Source organism: Haplochromis burtoni, unplaced genomic scaffold (assembly GCF_018398535.1).
Source record: "Haplochromis burtoni strain Fernald_Lab_line unplaced genomic scaffold, NCSU_Asbu1 Contig_347, whole genome shotgun sequence".
In the NCBI taxonomy this organism is placed as follows: domain Eukaryota; kingdom Metazoa; phylum Chordata; class Actinopteri; order Cichliformes; family Cichlidae; genus Haplochromis; species Haplochromis burtoni.
The window spans coordinates 364,371-384,199 of record NW_024582708.1 but is presented as its reverse complement, the minus strand read 5'-3'; the positions used below and the strand labels follow the sequence as shown (position 1 = coordinate 384,199).

At 40.2% G+C, this 19,829-nt stretch overlaps 2 protein-coding genes across 4 annotated transcripts in view; both read right to left on the bottom strand.

Annotated features, from left to right (window-relative positions):
* Positions 1-401: 401 nt before the first annotated feature.
* On the bottom strand, positions 402-4,348 carry LOC102309264 (bladder cancer associated protein). 3 transcript variants are annotated; one of them, XM_005942771.3, is made up of 2 exons: positions 4,214-4,348; positions 402-2,520 (listed from the first exon to the last, which is right to left on the bottom strand). In XM_005942771.3, exon 2 carries the CDS (start codon positions 2,334-2,336, stop codon positions 2,073-2,075), a length of 264 nt encoding a protein of 87 aa, XP_005942833.1. In that variant the 5' UTR covers positions 2,337-2,520; positions 4,214-4,348; the 3' UTR covers positions 402-2,072. The 3 variants fall into 3 exon arrangements, with proteins under 3 accessions (XP_005942833.1, XP_042084697.1, XP_005942834.1); XM_042228763.1 differs by having other exon boundaries at positions 4,219-4,337; XM_005942772.3 differs by lacking the exon at positions 4,214-4,348 and adding an exon at positions 2,961-4,193.
* A 3,342-nt stretch (positions 4,349-7,690) lies between these two features.
* Positions 7,691-19,829, bottom strand: part of podxl2 (podocalyxin-like 2) — a 21,314-nt gene continuing 9,175 nt past the window's right edge. The window contains exons 4-13 of the mRNA XM_005942785.3: positions 19,585-19,694; positions 19,220-19,412; positions 17,246-17,395; positions 16,837-17,093; positions 16,656-16,730; positions 12,508-12,664; positions 11,208-11,269; positions 10,190-10,369; positions 9,145-9,333; positions 7,691-8,982 (exon numbers count right to left, since the gene is read on the bottom strand). Of these exons, the coding sequence (XP_005942847.1) occupies positions 8,923-8,982; positions 9,145-9,333; positions 10,190-10,369; positions 11,208-11,269; positions 12,508-12,664; positions 16,656-16,730; positions 16,837-17,093; positions 17,246-17,395; positions 19,220-19,412; positions 19,585-19,694 (1,433 nt within the window). The 3' untranslated portion in view covers positions 7,691-8,922. The remainder of the gene's footprint in view (positions 8,983-9,144; positions 9,334-10,189; positions 10,370-11,207; positions 11,270-12,507; positions 12,665-16,655; positions 16,731-16,836; positions 17,094-17,245; positions 17,396-19,219; positions 19,413-19,584; positions 19,695-19,829) is intronic.

Genomic DNA, 19,829 nt, shown 5'->3' with positions numbered 1-19,829 from the left:
GGTGTGAGTTGGAGCATGTGTGTTCCTCAAGCTCAGGAGTCTGAGGACCCTGCGCAGCATTTTAGCTGTCCTAAGCCTGCACTCTCCTGGACAGCGATATCCGATTTGTCCCTAGAATCTGCTGGAGCCCAGTTTTGGCATTACAACTACAGATAGGTCTGGATCACTTTTTTTCTCTTGACACATGGAATCATTTTAAAACTGCACTTTATATTTAATGTGTCATCTTTGTCTAATACTTACATTTAATGATGTGACAAATATGCAAAAACTATTTGCAACACGATTTTCCTACAGAAACAAACAAACAAAACAAAAACAGTAAAATGCAAAGCACAACTCTTACTTGCATTTATTTTTTAATCAAAATACGTTTTTTTGTTTGACACAGAACCTCACAGTTTAACACATAAGAGGGAAAACTTTATTTAAATTAAAACCAAAGCAAATATGTTGCAGTAAACGCAATGAGCACTGCCACAGGAGGCCACACACACACACACACACACACACATTCCAACAGGTACAGAGTATAAACACCTTAGCCTGTGTCTGACAGCTAAACTTAACACTTGCAGCAGTGACACCTGTGGAAACTCCAATCCCCTGTGAAATTTTTAAATCAGTTCTTCAGCCTGCACTCTGTATTGCTCATTGTTGCTGGAAATGCTGACCATAGCCGTTGTGTCTCCTTGTGTATTGCCACATTTTTACACTGATCAGCATGTCATGACCACAAAGAATGCACACCCATAGCACATTACAGAAAACTTTCATTCAACTACACATCCAGATTTTTCTACCCTTTGGAAACTTTCAGCGTTTTTAACTTATTAAAAATTTGGGTGTCACCTTGACGCTTGGGGGGAAAAAAAAAAAAAAAAAAAAAACTTAGAGCAACTCATGCAAACTGCAAAAGAAAAAGAACAGAAACAAAAAAGATCAGATGGCAGTAGGGAAGGTCACACTGAGGCAGGACGATGAGGAGCAGCTGTAGAGCACAGCGGGTAATAACATCGTAGGTCCTCAGCTCTAGTTCACCTGTTTGAGGTGTGTTTGAGTAGAAGTGCGGCAAAGGGGGGACATATTCACAGCGTAGTTACTGATTGTCCAGTGTCTGTGTACTCGCCTTGTGGAGCATTACGTGTGCAGAGCCAAAGTGGCGACAGAGTTTGGCCATCCAGGGCTGTCAGGGGTGTGATGCTCTTGTTTTTGACTACAGTTTAACACTACCTGGCGTATAAAGTTTGTTGAGCAAGTGATCGTGGCTGCCATAGCAGTTTTCAGAGGGATTATGTGATTTTGGCAGTTTTAAGGAGCAAAGTATTTTCAGTTTAAAAAGATGAGCGATCGGGTTTGGGGAGAAAGTGAAATCTCTTAAATCGGAACACTGAACTGGAGAGGGATTTTCGTTATGCTAGTTTACATTTCCTTGCATCCTCTCACTTCCCTTCACCCAGAAACCTTTCCTCCTCTGCCACCATGGAGGATTTTCCATCCCACTATAAAAACCTCAGAGGTTTTGAGCAGCTTTCTCTCCCATCCTCCGTTTGGCAGTAGCTAAGACACAAGGAACAGACAAGTTAGCATAATGCAAAGCACCCACCCCTGTGACTTTAAGTTAATGTCACATGTAGTTTATACTGTATACTTTTTTTTTATTTTTCATTCATGTGCTGGAATGAAAGTTGGTCAATGTGAAATTCTTTTTCCCTCAGCATCATGTCAAGTTCATGCATGTCCTTCCCTTTTCATTTCAAGTTTGGATCCCTCGCCTTTGCTACCTGTTAGATAATAGGACACATAATGTGACCTCTGGCACCCTTTCCCATTCCTCAAATTCTTCTTTACAGCATTAAGAAAGAAAAAAGAAAAGACAGCGTTCATAACCCTCCAAGACCAGCTCTTCTTCTTTAGTTTGTCTTTGGCTGAACACTCTTGGTATTCCCCTCCAGCAATTTTCACCACTCTAAGCATGGCAGTATCTTTCTACAATAATTTCTCAGCATTGCCTTATACTCCTGCTCCCCCCACCTCCACTTCCTGGTGCTGCTGCTGCTGCTCCTCCTCTCCTAGGTCCCAACAATGGCTGGGTCGTGGGCAGCATCCGGGAGTGCAGCATCCTGGCAGTGGTAAAGGAAGCAGTTGCCCCAGCAACTGTAGCAGATGAGGAAGAGGGCAGCCAGGAAGACCAAGGCACAGATGGTGCAGGGCTTTCTCTCCAGCAGGAAGCTGAGCAGGTAGAACCCCATGAACATGGAGTGGTTGAACCACAGAGCTGGGTTCAGCGGCTTGGGGATGAGCAGCACAGGGAGCAGCCATTGAAGGCAATACATTGTCTCTTTTTGGAAGGAGGCAGAAGATGTTTTCTGTTTCAGATCTATGAATGAAGGGTCTCTGATAGGTTCAGAGTGGAGATGACAACAGCTCTTCGCAGATGTGGGAGCGTTCCTCTATCCAACAGAGCTGGGATGATGCAGAAAGATGTCAAAGCAGCCAGATGTTACCATCAGATCATCCCTGCACAGGACGGTGAAAAGAAAAGTTAGAAGACTCATAATCTGGGCAAACATATCTATCTGAGCTTCCTCTATTTTAAAACGGGCTTTTGGGGAGTGACAAGACAATCTAGCTTCATACAGTCAGAGTCTGTTTATCTTACGTTTCCTGTTATTTTCAGCTTCTTGATAAAGAAAAACATATTTTAGGTTTCAGTATGTCAAAGCCCACATAAAAAAAAACTGATCTTTCTATATGTCAGCATAACTGTGATGGACCTTTTTTGTTTTTATTTTCAAATAAATGTAAAAAGAAAAAAAGTTTTATTTAATTCACACGTTTTATAGATGCTGTTTTGGAACTATTTGTTGTTTTGTGTCAATAAATAATTCAGGAGATATGAAGAAAAATAAAGTGTTTTCCCTACATAAAACATGACAACAGTTGAGTTTCCTTCTCACCTCCTCTTCAAGCCAGCTCTTGAATGGTAATATTATTAGAACCACTTCTTTAGTAATATTCACATGGCTGCATGTTTGGCAAATATTAAACGTGGGTACACAAACACTCCAAGACACAAGTTAAAGTTAAATTAGAAAAACATAACATTCAAAACAGCTAACATGCAAACTGGGGTGCAAAACACCAGGCAGGTAAGTGTAGCACTAATGTGAGGAGTGAGACTTGCCTCACTCAAAATCCTAATCAGTGACCCAGTACTTGTTAAAGCCTCCCGAAAGTAAACATTTACTCAACTATTAGTGTGCCAACTTCCTTAAAGGGCCTAACACACCGAGATCAGCTGCTCGGCTAATGTTAACTACCTGCGTGGTTATCTTTAGGCCTCCAAGCACATTAACAAAACTTACTTCGCCTTATTTAATGTGGAAAAAAATAATCAACGTGCGCTGGGTTTAACACGACAGTGGCTGCTTTCTTTCAAAAACTAAACCAGCTGCCACTAGCTGACTGTCAGGGACAGCTGCTCGCTCGCCGACTGCCACATGACCACCTAACTTTAAAATATACCTACGACGTTATGAATGTCGCTGCTGTTAACCCTCTGCTTAAATGCCTGCTGCTTTGATTAACATTAGTTCAATTCAAGAGCAGCTCTTACGCTTTGCTACCTAGTTAGCCTTCGTGTTAATAGAGGAAATTTAGTTTTCATACAGTGATCCTCTCCGGGTAAGACTTCTCTAGAGTCTAGAAAGGGCAAATCAGACTATTTGAAAAACAATAATGGACCAATTTAACGTTGCCAGACAAATCTGGGAGAAAAAGCGTAGAGCACAACATGGCTAAATATTCTTGCTTTTGATACACTACGTGCAGCGAGTTGTTTTTATTAGAGTGTAATTAAATGGATTTATCCGGCTAACCTGTTCCGCGAAAACACATTGCAGTGGGCGGTAACGTTCGTTAGCTAAAAGCTGCTTTTTAAACAATCATTAAAAAATTAAAAAGTCCGATTTGTTTGTACCAAAAAAGACAATATTTGAGTCTTGGTGTAGACACCCTGTAAGTAATGGGACAGGCCCCCGTGTAGCGTTAGCTATGAACGGAGGACTGCATTAACAACAGCATGCACCTGAGGCTAACCAGCTAAGTTAGCTTGGAAAACAAACGCTTGCTTCCGCTATCGAGAAAACCCAGAGTCTGTAAAGGTGGCCACTTGTATTACAATCCAACTATAAATTATTATGAAACAAACCTGACATGTTTTGAGCTCATTCTCAGCAAAAATAAACCACCGGTATCATCTCCGTTTCATCAACCGACTGCGTACGTAGCTAACTAGCATTAGCGTTAGCTTAAAGGACCCGTGTGGAGGTAGAGCGAAGAAGTTTAGGTGTCTGTGACTTGCCTGATTATATTTAATAACTTACTGTTGATAACTTTACTTGGACCAAATATGATATCGTTAAGCTTGGTCTATTAATGTAGAATAAACTTCTCGAATTCTTCTGTAATAATATTTTGATTGCTGGAGAGTTTTCCTGTATTTATAAAATCTGTTGTGTGTTGTGTGCTGTTATTCTTTGCTGCTTGGATAATTTGATTGATATTATTTGAAAATAATACCCATTAATTTATTTGAAAATTGTTCTATAAAGAGAAAAAACAAAAAAGTTAGAACAGCTTATACAGATTCGATTTAAGAATCACTCAGGCCTGAAATATCTTGTTCCTTGTGCCACAAAGCCACATTGGCTGACATTTTCTAACAAATATGGTAGTCTGTGATTTGATCACACACCCTGCTTCTGGATAACTAGATTACCAAATCCGCATCTGAAAATAAACTCCCCAGAATATGATATTTACTCTGATTTAAGTGAAAATTATCAGAAATGCAGGTGTTGAGACACTGTTTTAACCAAAGTATGTATTCATGATTCATTTTTAGACTCTGATCTTAAGTAGCGGCTAGAGGAGAGTTAGAGAAGTTTAAATGCCATACCAGGCAAGACCCCAAATACAAGCAGTGTAAAAATGTCACTGAGACAATCTAGTACATAACAGCAGGGTGCAAGATGCTAGCATGCAAGGCATACATGGAACGCCGTCACCAAGTAGCTGGCATAGTGTACAGGAACATGTGTAGCGATTATGGCATGCGAGTCAACCACCCAGACTCTAAGTGAACTTTTTCAGGGTCTTTACTGAAATCAACAATAGCTTATAAATCATGTTTTTTTTGTTAGTGGTTAGGGTGCTTGTCGGGGTTTATTCATGTAATTTAATGCATCTGCTGAAAAGAGGAAGAATCTAGTTTAAGCTAAGCATCCGATGAACTGTGATATCATACAGTTACTTACAATTGGGAGGTGACAAACCACAGTATCCCATCTTCTTCAAACTTTATTTGTCACAATTATTACACTGACAACCAAAAATGTGAAACCATATGTTTGTGTAAATGCAAACAAACAGACATAGAAAAAAACTTTTTTAAATTACAAATAAAATATTTCAAAATAATGAATGAAAAGTAAAAAAAAAGAAAAGTTTACATATTGATTTAAAATCATATCAACAAACTCTTTATACAAACTAAGGGCTCCTTTGTTTTTTGCTACAACTGAACTTGTGCTGGCACTGTTAACTATCCACACGCTTGCCATCAGAACCTAAAAACAAAAACGTATAAAATCAAAAATGTGAAGAAGCAGAATTTGTTAAACGATCACTTCAAGCAACAAAATTTGTCTAAATTAAAGTTTCTCAGCAACGCCAGCTGTATGTTTTGTTATACTGATGCTTACTGCAGGGCTGAAAGCTACATGCTCATCTATATAACAACAAAGAGCCTGCCTGTATTTTGTGCTTTGCCTGATATTAAACAGAATGATAAAGCTCCATTTGGATTTCTTCTGTGTAGTGCACACTTTCGGTAGTCTCCACCCTAGCTATCTTGTGCTTGACAACCACATAATCCACACTGCGGGCAACCATTTAATGTATTCATGATCGTTCTCCATCTCTGCATGTGTCCTCAGCGCTCCATAAATACTGCTTAGCTGACATGGTGCATATTAATCCGTGTGGGTTTGAGTGAAGCCATGTACAGTACTGATGCATCAAGAAAAGTCAGAGTAGGAGATAAAACAGGCAGCATCTTGATGAAAATGAAGATGGGCAACTACAGCAATGAGTCAGTGAGCATGTTTTAGTTCCGTCTGATCTGTGTCATCACAGTGATAGCGAGTCAGTGTTTTATTAATTGGGCCGTGGACTTGTAACCTCTGCTAATTCTAATTTTGATCCTTTATGAATGAATTTGAACTTAAATGTTAGTCATACGTGTATTGAGGTGACTCCTCTAAAGTCAGACAATGGCCATGCTAACTCAATCTTATAAGCCCTGAATAAAGTAAATGGGACAAGTTTGGAGTGATGATAACACTGAAGACGTGTTTTTACTGAGTTGGAACTCAAACTGTTACTCCTGTGTGCCCTGTGTATACTGTAGTCGTTCCATTTGTGACTTAAACGTAACTCTGACTTTAATGTTTAACACCATAATACTGAACACCTGGGGCTCGACTTGGGTCTGGTGACTCGACTTTAACACTGTAACTATCTATATATTTCATGCTTTTGACATCTAAATGTTGCCCATGTGTCATAGCCTCAAGACTTAGCCAGGAGCATACAGCAGCCATTAGAGCACTATTGGGGGAGAAAAACAGCATATAAGGCTAGCAGCACACAAGTACAGCGATCACATGACATGTTTGAGAGTGCAGAGTAAACATCCTCAGCAGTTACAACCATTCCTATAAGCAAAATAGAGATATTTGAATCACTGTATGTAAGACGTTTAACATGATGCAGCATTTCAACGATGATAGTCACTACTTCCAAGAGGAATCAATAAAGTGCCAAAACCTCACTTTCAAAGTTGCTACAAGCTTTACTTTCGCATCAGTAATCCAGAGGAGTAGCTTAGAGGAGTCGCTGCTGTCACTGTAGTCACACCTTATCATCTAACTGTTGATGATTTGATTGGCTGCACTGGTATTGGGACTTTCTTTCTGCTGTCAGTGATGTCCGAATATAGAGTTTAACAGCAAGCACTAACTGTAACCCATAGTGACTCTAAGTCGTAAATAGGACTGTGCGATATGACCAAAATCTCATATCCCGATATAAGAATTCTATCGTCCGATAACAATATAAATCACAAAAATGTATATTTTCTGTAAATTCTGTGAATCTCGGGCAGCTCGACTTGCGGGAAGTGTTTCCAGCTGCGCGCCATGTAGCTGGAGTCGAGTGTTTTAACAGATGCATGAAACAATACATTTTTAGACATAAGTTATAACAACTTTCTTTGTGAGTATTTATTACATGGCGTGCTGTGTAATAAAAGCCTGTTCTAACGTTTGAGTCTAAGGTTTATTTTTTAGCACCTGGCGGCTCTTTTTTACTTCTCATCCGTAAAAATCTGTTTTTTCACTTGGTTCAGTTTATTTTGAAAAGTCTCAACAGGATCTTGAGCTTTATTGTGAAAGGTTTATGTGGAACATAAACAAGAGGACACGCGATGGTGTTACCGTCTTTGTTGCTAACCACAACGCATAAAAACAGGCGCTTGTCTGTCCATAGTTAAGAAATTAATATAGCCACTACAGTGACCATCAATACGATGAAAAAATATTGCTGTAAACAGTTTATTTTGCGACACCACGAAACAAACGATAGCGTAAAATGAAACGATAGATGTTTTTATATCGTCATCCGATATATATAGTTATATCGAACAGCCCTAGTCCTAAATTAATTCACAATATCTCTTAGAAGATTATGAAACATTATTATGAAAAATTCTGTGTGAACCTGTTTTAATTGCTTTCATTTTTCTGATTGGTTGGTACTCCCTGGTTTCTGCAAACAGACTTCAAAGCCCCGCCTCCTACAGGAGGTCGGGCCGTGGCTCTGGTTGTGCCAGGACATCGGTGCAGTACTGACATCAGCAAGGCAAGAGAGTGGAAAAAATCCTTTTGTAAAACTTGCGTTTCAAGCCCGTCAAAGCCTGAGCTTCAGACTATGAGCTCATTATTTCAAACTTCGGCTGTGTTTAATATGGACAGTCTCTACAGATATGACAAACAATAAGGGGAAAAAGTATATGAGGAGTGGCATTTTTCTACTGGTGGTAATTTTGTCAACTTCATACACTGTTGGTTAATTTACCCTGAACTAATATATCATATTTATAAAATCATTACATCTTATATATAAAATACTGACCTGTAACTTACCTAAATATATTCAGTTTTACCACAATTCATAGTAAACCTTTAATATTTCCATTACTTTCACAGTTAGGGAAACAGTGGGCCATTCTGTCTAATGATTTGTGACACAAAACGGTGCCACAGCGTTGACATTCAAACATTAGGGTTGTAAAATGATGCTTTAAGTTATGACTTGTGCAGAGTTTGCTTTTAATCTGTCCCATGCAGCCACTGTACAAAAAGGTAGCAGCGTAAGGCACACTAAACACAGGCATTTCTATGGCGTGATGGCATTATTAACCTATCCAACAGGAGTTTAATCTTTTAATGAAATTTCAGCTTTGTCAATCACACTCTGTTGATTGTTTTAAAAGCTGAGATCTCAGAGAGACTCATGACTCTACGTGAATTCAGTGTCTAATCTCAAACATGACGTCAGTGACTCCTCCTCTACTCCCCCTAGCCTCAGTCTTAGCTCAGCTGACTGGGCAACACTTTATTACCATCAGCGTCTTCCTTTTCTCTCCCTTATTTCTCCTTTCTTTCTTTGTTCTCTCCATCAAAAACATTTGTATTATTTTTCTTCTGCCACCATCTCCCCATCCTCTTTCATTATCTTCTTCCTTCCTCAGGGCTTCCTCTCATAAGCTGTATATAAAAGAATCATCTTCATCAATCAGAGATGTGTGTCCTGCTCTTCTTCCTCCTCCTCTGTGGCTGCTTGATTGACAAATACCTAAAAAAAATTAAAAAAAAGATTAGTGTCTTCATGCCGTTGCCAGGCAGAATGCATTTTTGTTTAGTTTAGTTTTCTCAAAAAGGAAGCTTTAGCAGTAACTCATTTACTCATCCATCTCTTCATCTTTTTTTTTTATCCCTCAATTAGTCTTCCAATCACCTGCCATCGACTGCTCTCCTCCCCACCTCTGTCTCCTCCTCCTCCTCCTCCTCCTCCTGCTCCTCCTCCTGCAAGCCCATTGGTACTTGGCTTCTTTTCCTGCATCTCAGGCTGGCCATCATTAGTCACATCCAGTGTTGGGTTATCATGGCAACCGTTCACCACAAAGTGAAGCTCCTCAGCACGAAACTGTGTGGAAAAGAAGGAGCAAAAGATTTATAAAGAGTGATCCATTTATCCAGTGCGGCAGCTCAGAGACATGAATACCTTCATCTCTCATGAACTCAGCAGCAAAAAATAAAATGAATGAGAGGAAACCAATGAAAAGTCTGGCAAAGTAAGAACACCTCAAAGAAACGCTGATACACCTCAGCCCTAAACACAGGCTAGAGGGATTTAACAAAACCTAAACTAAGATGAATATCATCCCTAACCATGATCCATGTTTCCAACATCATATGTTTGATCTAACTCCTTCATTCTGGTCACAATATATGACAGCTAACCAAAATAATACATTTAAATTAGTACATAGTTATTTTACTGTTAAAACCTATACAATTATGATAATGTTTTCATAATATTAGTAATATTATATTTGGATTTGGACAACCTGCACACTACATAAAAACCCATCACCAATGGATGGATTATTTACTGAAATCAGCTTTCTGAAAGCACATTTCAATTAATGTCCTTTAAAATGTATTTATTTTATTTTAATTTGGTCTGAACTGTGTTTAAAGAAGTGCTGTGCTATTCGTCTTTAGCGACTGTGTACCAGTGCCCTGCTGAAGGCGCTTCTCTCTCTCGTGTGCATGAGAAAAAAGGAAGGTGTTGATTACCGCTGACCGTGTCTGCAGACTTTGTTAATTAAACTTCCAAGACACCATATTACATTAGGTTAAGTTACTTAAGTATAGAGGATATAATATATATACTGTAAACACTGACAAACATCTGTGGTCTTAAACACTTGACAGCACAGCTGCACATCAGCACGGGCCACAGTTAGCGCATGGCGATGGTTTGTGTTTGTGCTTACCGCAGTTTTCGTTGCAGGGAGCCGTCTCTGCCAGCAGATGTATATGAATCCAGATGTGATGATTACCATGCAGATGGAGCCGATGATAACCAGAACCACAAACAGCTTGCCGTAGTCACTGCGTGTGTGACTGGGCCGAGAAGGGCAGTTGCTGGCAGCACTGTAGTTCTGGACGCCCACCTGAAAAGGTACGCATGCACAACAATCAACCATTAGTTTAAACTCATGTCAAACCCGTTTCACACTGTGACAGCTCATCTTGCTCTTAAGTGGACCAGTGAAAGTTCCCCTTTTTTGTCAGTAAACAGCAGTGTAACTGCACATTTACTCCCTAAGATATCTTAACTCCTTAATGCCTAGTGTGTCATATTTGACACATACAATTTTCTGTGAGTTTTTGAGACTTCTACATGATCAGTGTGATTTTTTTCCCCCTGAAAACTTAACTAAAAGGCACAATATATTTTTAAGCAATTTAAACAAAATTCCAGATGTAGCAAATATAATATGGAGCAGAATTGTTTCAGATTTCAGGCTTTAGGGGTTTAATATAGGAAAAAGAAGTGCATGTCTCAGTTTTTCCACTTGAAAAAGAAATGCTATAGTATTAAATAAAAGAAATCTGTCAGCATGAATGTTTGGGCTTATATTGTAAGAAATACCAGGCCATTCTCAATCCCGACATATAACATACCGATGATTTATCAAGTCCCGAGGTGGCCCTATGAACCACGCAGGATTGTGGATGGAATACAATAGAACCGGTAACCCACGTACATGTGTAGATTCATTCCAAACGGTTCTCATGTTTCCTGCCGTTTCCGAACGCGTAACAAAGAGACGTGTTGGGTGGCCAAAAGTGTGACATGCCGACGATTTGTCACAGAAAGAGGTGCATTTTTTTCCATTTCATTTCACACACGTTCACTGTGTTCTCTTCAGTATCTTAGCAGAAATGTTTGAATCTGATTTGCTGGAGAGTGCTGCAACAAATTTAAAAAGTTTCTAGATGTTGTACCTCAGTCAGACATGTCTTGATCTCTGCCAGCATGCCCAGCATGTCTTTGGTCGGGATCACTCCTGGATAAAAAAACATATCTTGTCAGACACAGTCCTTTGAGCCAACATAGTGCTTGTGTGTGCTTGAATATGTGTGTTACTGAGAAGCTCCTAAACTCTTCTTTGGGTCAGAACTGAATCAAATGCCTCATTTAAAGGATCTCTTTATATCATGTTTCTTTGTCTGATACTGAAGCCTGACATTTGCAACTGTTTGATATTTGTGAAGGCTTTCAGATAACACACCCTGAAAGAGGCTGAAAATTAACTTAATGTGACAGCAGACCATCTATTTTTATCCAAAGAACAAAGAAACTGCTTGAGACCCCTGATCACAACTGAATATTTCAGGGTGCACCGTTGGTTCAGAGTTGAAGTATGAAGACTGGGATAACTTCTGTTGATACATTTTTATTTGTGCTGATTGTTTTTATTGTTTCATGTCTGTCTGCACATTGTTGTCACACAGCTGCCAGCAGCCACTGCAGTCTGGACAAGCTACGTGGATGAATATTAATATGCTTGTGCACTCAAATCAGTAACAGGGATCCTCTGTTGGGTTTAATATCTCAGACTAACTACTTTTTTGCTTGAGCATATAAAAAATGACAAGTATGCTCCTGTTCAGATTTGTAATTATGACCCTTGTTGTGAGTTGTAGCCAGAGATCCAACTCTATTCATCACAGATAATCCCCAACCGGAAGTTCAGGTCAGTTTGACAGAGGTTTTGATGTTGTCGTTAGCATGAAGTTGATACCCATGGTTGAATCATCAAAAAAAGGATTTACTTGGCCTGATCCAGCAGTGCTGGAAGCTGTGCACAAACACACAGCCTAAAGGACAACAGGCCAAATAGAAGTCAGGGACGTTTTTGATTTTTGACTCCAGAATCTTTTAATGCACCGCATTCAGTATAAAGCAGTTAAAGCTAACATAATATCTGTCACACATGACATTTTACAGCACAGTGAGTACTTTTATTTTATAATTACATCAGATTTTGTAGTTTTTGTCTTTTTTTTTGTAATTTTAATGTTGTATTTTGTTGACTAGGAAACAAGTCTTTCTTCCCCCTATTGGCTATAAATAGGGATGCTGATGCTGTGTGCTATGTGTTCCAGTTTAACAGTTAAAAACATTTTTGTTTGTACTTATTGTGTTTTACTATTTTCTCTGCATTTTAAGGTACATGTGTACGTGTGTGTGTGTGTGTCTATTTGTGTTTGTGTGTGTGGGTAGGTGTGTAGGTGGGTGTACCATGCACAGATGCCACGTTCATCAGCAGCTGGTGTTGCTGGTGTGTAGGCTTGCTGAGGTAGATTACCCATGTTCCCTCAGGGCTACTCATTCTCCGAGCAAACACTCGCTCTATAGTCGTCAACAACCGCACACCCTGGTCTAAACGGAAATCCTCCTGTAACACACAGACACACACACGTACACACACGCACACATACACACACAAAGGTGAGGAAACAGGATAAAAGAAGTTAAACTGCAGTAGCTCAGCTTTGACTTCATCCCTGTTTCTGTGCCAACAACTACTGCATTGGTGGTGAGGGTTTGTGTTGGTGCCATGGACAGATGTTCGTTCACCGACACACACAAATACAAGCAGCCCCCAGCAGTCCGGGTTTTAGAGCTCTACAGCACTCATCCACCTGATGTTTGCTACTGCAGTGGGAGAGAAAAGTCTGGCTCCTTCTTCAAAGAAGGACACATCACAGCTGCGTGTGCTGGTTCTAGGATGAATAATTGGCTTCAAAATTGTGTTCATATACAGTGGGGCAAAAAAGTATTTAGTCAGCCACCGATTGTGCAAGTTCCCCCACTTAAAATGATGACAGAGGTCAGTAATTTGCACCAGAGGTACACTTCAACTGTGAGAGACAGAATGTGAAAAAAAAATCCATGAATCCACATGGTAGGATTTGTAAAGAATTTATTCGTAAATTAGGGTGGAAAATAAGTATTTGGTCACCTCAAACAAGGAAAATCTCTGGCTCTCACAGACCTGTAACGTCTTCTGTAAGAAGCTTTTCTGTCCCCCACTCGTTACCTGTATGAATGGCACCTGTTTGAACTCATCATCTGTATAAAAGACACCTGTCCACAGCCTCAAACAGTCAGACTCCAAACTCCGCCATGGCCAAGACCAAAGAGCTTTCGAAGGACACCAGGAAAAGTATTGTAGACCTGCACCAGACTGGGAAGAGTGAATCTACAATAGGCAAGCAGCTTGGTGTGAAAAAATCAACTGTGGGAGCAATCATCAGAAAATGGAAGACATACAAGACCACTGATAATCTCCCTCGATCTGGGGCTCCACGCAAGATCTCATCCCGTGGGGTCAAAATGATCATGAGAACGGTGAGCAAAGATCCCAGAACCACACGGGGGGACCTGGTGAATGACCTGCAGAGAGCTGGGACCAAAGTAACAAAGGTCACCATCAGTAACACACTACAACGGCAGGGAATCAAATCCCGCAGTGCCAGACGTGTTCCGCTGCTGAAGCCAGTGCATGTCCAGGCCCGTCTGAAGTTTGCCAGAGAGCACATGGATGATACAGCAGAGGATTGGGAGAATGTCATGTGGTCAGATGAAACCAAAGTAGAACTTTTTGGTATAAACTCAACTCGTCGTGTTTGGAGGAAGAAGAATACTGAGTTGCATCCCAAGAACACCATACCTACTGTGAAGCATGGGGGTGGAAACATCATGCTATGGGGCTGTTTTTCTGCCAAGGGGACAGGACGACTGATCCGTGTTAAGGACAGAATGAATGGGGCCATGTATCGTGAGATTTTGAGCCAAAACCTCCTTCCATCAGTGAGAACTTTGAAGATGAAACGAGGCTGGGTCTTCCAACATGACAATGATCCAAAACACACCGCCCGGGCAACAAAGGAGTGGCTCCGTAAGAAGCATTTGAAAGTCCTGGAGTGGCCTAGCCAGTCTCCAGACCTCAACCCCATAGAAAATCTGTGGCGGGAGTTGAAAGTCCGTGTTGCTCGGCGACAGCCCCAAAACATCACTGCTCTCGAGAAGATCTGCATGGAGGAATGGGCCAAAATACCAGCTACTGTGTGTGCAAACCTGGTAAAGACCTATAGTAAACGTTTGACCTCTGTTATTGCCAACAAAGGTTATGTTACAAAGTATTGAGTTGTATTTTTGTTATTGACCAAATACTTATTTTCCACCCTGATTTACGAATAAATTCTTTACAAATCCTACCATGTGGATTCATGGATTTTTTTTTCACATTCTGTCTCTCACAGTTGAAGTGTACCTCTGGTGCAAATTACTGACCTCTGTCATCATTTTAGTGGGGGAACTTGCACAATCGGTGGCTGACTAAATACTTTTTTGCCCCACTGTATCTGACCTGTTTGGACTGGTTCAGACCAAACAGACCACCTGAGAATGAGTGTCTCGGTCTGCTTGCAAACAGATTTTAGTGGTTTATTGTCGTGTAAAAGCAAAACTGTGTGCCCAAACCACAGCTGGTCACAGCTATCTCCAAGATCAACTGCACTGAATTTTCTTAAACTAATTTGCTGAAACGGAATCAGACTGCTGAAAAAATTGGTATTATATGTACTTATAATAGTAAGAACTGAAAGAATTACAAGTAAATATTCTGATATTAAATATTACTATTAGACATAGTGTCATCATTACTAACCAGACGTTAGACTAATAGACAAATAGACAATAGACATTTTCTAAGTAGCAGTCCATGCACTCAGCAGTGCAGATGGGGTTAAACGTATTCCTGAATGTTTAAAAAATGTCATGAAATAAAGTTTATACTTATCGTGTGCACAGGATTCAGATCCATCTCTAACCACTACAGGTGTACAAAGTCGCCATGTAACGAAGTGAATTTAGCCAGCTAAACTTTAATTTCACCTTCATACAATTGCATAACTGCAGATCAGTTCCAAACACTGTAGGGATGTTTCTGTGTCTGTAGTTTTTCAGAAACTGTAACAGATTGATAAACATCACTGACGTGGCAGTTAACCCCTAAAAATGACCCCTGACTGAACAAAGGGGCATTAGAGGAACCGCTTCAGGTGCAGTTCCTCTAATGGCCACATGAGGCTGGCTCCAAAAAGAGAACTGAGTCACAAAACTGCATCTGTCAATTAGGGGTGCAACGTATTGATATTGAACTGTTGATACAGTGCTTTCGGTTCGGTAGCATATTATCAAACAAAATTTTTAATTTATTTTATCAACTTTTCTTCTGACGATGCTGTCTGTGTTGAGAGCTCAGTGGATCTGCGTTCGACTACTCCGCCTAGGCTGCACTGTCAAGCGCAGATCCACTGAGCGCAGCGCAAGCTAGCAAGACAGAAGCTAAGCTCCTTGCAACATGGCAAATTGAACCTCCCCCACCCTCATTCAGATCTGGCCTTTGGAACTATTTTGGTTTTCATGTGACGTATGACCCTGAAGGTAAGCGCGTCATGGACTAAAGTAAAACAGTATGTTGGATGTGCCACGCAATGCTCAATTACATTGGTGGGAACTAGTGCGTTAGCGCAGTTTGCTCGTTAACGTGTTGACCCCGTCCAGCCCCACGCACGGTGATCCGCGGTAGCTCGTTAACGGAGATTTGCCGTGTTGTGGCGTTAACGTCATTTCAGATTAAGGCTGACAGCACTAGTGGGAACACAATGAATATGACTGCGCATTTACGCTGTCATCATTGTAGTGCAAAGTGGAAGCAGACAAAAACAACAAGCACGCATGCTACAAACTTTACCCGAGTCATTTAGACAGCTGTTAGCACAGGATTCTCCTTATGGGGACCTGCTATGTTTAATATGCTGCTGAGAATATAGCCCAGAAGAAGCGTATAGTATAGCTTTTATTTTGGAAAGAGCCATTTCTCTGTAATAAACTTTCCTTTCCAAAGACGAGTGATTTCTCGATCAGATAGATTTATTTTTTTTTATTATTTTCTTTTTTCAGCAACATTAAATTTAAAAACTGTACTTTTGAGTTAAAATATATATTTATAATTTTAATAAATGACAAATTAAAAAGGCATGAACATTTTTTGTATCAATAAAATATCGAACCGTGACACCAAAGTATCGAACCGAACCGAACCGTGAATTTTGTGTATGTTGCACCCCTACTGTCAATCATTTTGTGGTGTTGGTGTTTTGTAAAGCATTTTAAATGGAATTTTGAAATAAACAGTAAAGTCTTCTGTGAGATCCAGATGGTCCAAAGAGTCTGTGCTCCACTTTTTGCAATTTAAATTCTAGGGTTTTATTAGCCCAATCCTCTTTCATCCAAATTTGGTTACTTCTGATTCCAAAAGGCGATCATGGCATCATCTTATGCATACTAATGCATAAGTCAGGTCGAGGTGTACTCACGCAGTTGATGTTTTGTGTCATGTTGAGGACGACATAGCCTCGTCCAGTCAGCTCACTCCAGTCAACACAAACTACCTGAAAGATTTGGATTTAAAGTAAAATAGCATTATAAATGCCAGAATTTTATGATCGGAAAAAATAACTTATATTCGTCGTTTGTTCCCACTGTCTGCAAGTTTACCTGGTGTGTCACCTCTACTCCTTTGAGATCGCTGTCTGGTAGTAGGACCTCTGCGACCCCACCACCCCTGACCTCTGACCTGTGAGACTCCAGAGGAGTGGTCTTTTCCAGCCAACTCCAGGATGGGTCGGTGAACCCAATAGTGGGGGAAGGATCAGTAGTGAGTGGGATGATGTGTCTGATTCTTGTTTCTTCACGCTCCATCTTTTTCCATCTTTCCTCCTTCCCCTCGTCACTTCTGTCTTTTGGTCTAAATTCTTGGGTACAGAGGAGGCAATTTGCCTGCTTTAGTCAGGCTTGCTATGATCATAACTGAAGAACTGACAGACCTGCTGTGCTATCACTGAACAAATCCTTCTAAGGGGAGGGGCTTAGAGAAGTTTTATACTGATTATTACTGGACACTCACCTTTCTCCACACTAGGCTGCAGAGGCTCTCTGCTGGGAGCCAAGCCAACCTCAGGTACAGTGGGATTGTGGGTAAATACACCTATGTGTACGAGGCCTATCTCCTCCTCTTCCTCTTCCTCCCTCTCAGCCTCTTCATCCTCTGTCTCACCTGCAGAAACAAAACCAGGGCAGCAGAGATAAAAACACAGAAGCTTCTCTGTGGTTTACACTCAAGCATTTTAACACCTTTTCAATCCTCTAAATGTGCAATTTGGGTTTATGTTGCTGGCAAATTCACCAAATCTTCTAGAACAAGCTGCATCTTTTAGTCATTACAGTGAACAACAAATAAAAATGAGAGACATCCTAAATTAAATGACACCAGAGCAAACCTGCTGAGTGCTGGATACAAGGAATGGTTTGATTTTGTGAAATACGTGTGTCTACTTAGCCTTATGAGAATTGATATCATTTTAATGCCAGTCAGCAGATGGTTACCTCACTTCAACATAAGGCTAAACATCTGTCCTGGCTCCATCTTAAAGCAATAACATCTGTTGATCAGAATACTTCTTATGTAGTCCACACAAACATCTGACCTGAGAAGATTATAGTTTGTATGCATTTTATATTTTTATAAAACAGAGGATTTGACCGTTTATCAAACATTGATGCATTTAAACACAATGTAACAGATGCAGTGTCTATAGCCCTTCTAACCAAAGTTAACTTGCCAACTTTGTCCCTGGTTAGGCTTTTAAGACACAATGTTTCAATACAAATATAAGATCAGACAGAAAACATCACTAATAACAATAATAATATCATCCCTTAACGTTAAATCTTTTTTGTTTTTATTTCTTGTGGCAGTTTTCTAACTATTGGTAGTTTACAATCTTCTCCGCTAACAGCTTATCTTGTGCTTACACCTTTTCTGCTGAATGACTGACTGAATGCTGCACAAGGTCATTCACACATTTAAATGCCAACTTTAAAAAGGAAAAATGAATTAAATTGGCAAGAAATCATGTTTTGCATGGTCAGATTTTTAAAAGGTTCTAAGTTGACCTTCAACATGCAACAAGAAGAAATGGGAGTGAGACAAAGCATTTTTTTGAGCATGCAATTTATTGAAAACAAGGCTTAAACTTTGATTTTTGTTTTGGGGGGTTTGGGGGTTGTTTTTTTTGGAGGTGTGGTCCTAAATCAGCTGTAAAACAGCCCATTTCAGTTTAAGCGTTGTTTTCAATAAATTTCATGCTCAAAAATGTTTTGGCTCACTCCCATTTCTTCTTGTTGCATGTTGAAGCTCTACCTGAAACCTTGTTAAGACCCAACAATGCAAAGTATGATTTTTTGCCATTTTCCAAGTGGTCTTAAAATTTTGATCAGGACTGTATATCTCAGGAAAGGGTTTAAAACGTATTTGTAATTCTTGGGGACTCCACTGAACCACTGGAAAAACAGAGAAAGCTTCCCAGGATTGACTGGCCTACAAATATAACTCCAATAGTGCATCAACAACTTATCCTCAAAAGAACCCAAAGCAACATCTAAAGAACCGCAGGCCTCACCTGCCTCAAAGTTCATGATTCAAAAATAAGAAGGAGACTGGGCAAAAATGGCATCCATGGGACGGTTCCAAGGTAAAAAACACTGCTGACCACATCACATTTACCCCAAAACATACTGATAATACCCAAGAGAAACTATTCTAATAACAGATACAGAAAATCTGTATCTGTTATTAATTAATGTTACGCCTCAATAAACATACAGAGAGAAAAGAATAAAAAACAGCGTCACTATCAAAAAATTTCAGGCGATAGCTGGATTTCCCGAAATGTCCGATGTAGCACAAACATTTTATCCCACGTAAACAGGAAATACAAAGCACAAGGGTACATAAATAAAAGAACATTACAGAAACAAACATTGATATCTCACAGGGGAACAGGGAACAACATAAAACAAGGAAACTGCTTTAGTGTACCTTTTGTATAACTTCCCAGCAGCCCAAAGTCTGTGCCAGTGTCGGTCTCTGGGGAGGCTGTTCCTACAGCATCTCCAGCAGCACTTGATGTGCTAGTAGTGGTAGTGATGGAGGAGCGAAGGCCTCCATATCCGCTAGAAAGGAAATCTTCTTCCCGCTCTGCTTCCCACAGCTCTTTATCTAAAGGACCCACCTGTATAGCAAATATCACATTAGTCCTTGTTTTGTTGCTTTTCCTGAATCTGTAAGTTCAGTTAAATGATTAAGTTTATGATTAAGATTAAGTGGTAACCACCCAGCTTAATAACCAGTCTGAGTTACATTCACACAGATACAGTAAAATAGGTTAATTTCTCTATCCTCACCTTTAGAACAGGGGATGCGCGATGCTCCTCTGGCCCAGAATCAGGTCCCACTGCTGGGATGGAGATGCTGGACTGCTCGGAGGAGGAGGGGTTGAAAGATGGACTGTAGCCTGTGTGACACATTGAGACATGTCACAAACATATGTTGTTTCTTTGAGTCCACTGTCTGTAGTGCTCAGGATTTGGCACCTTATCAAAGACACAGGAGATACGGAACCAGTTAAAGGAACAAAATTAATTACGCC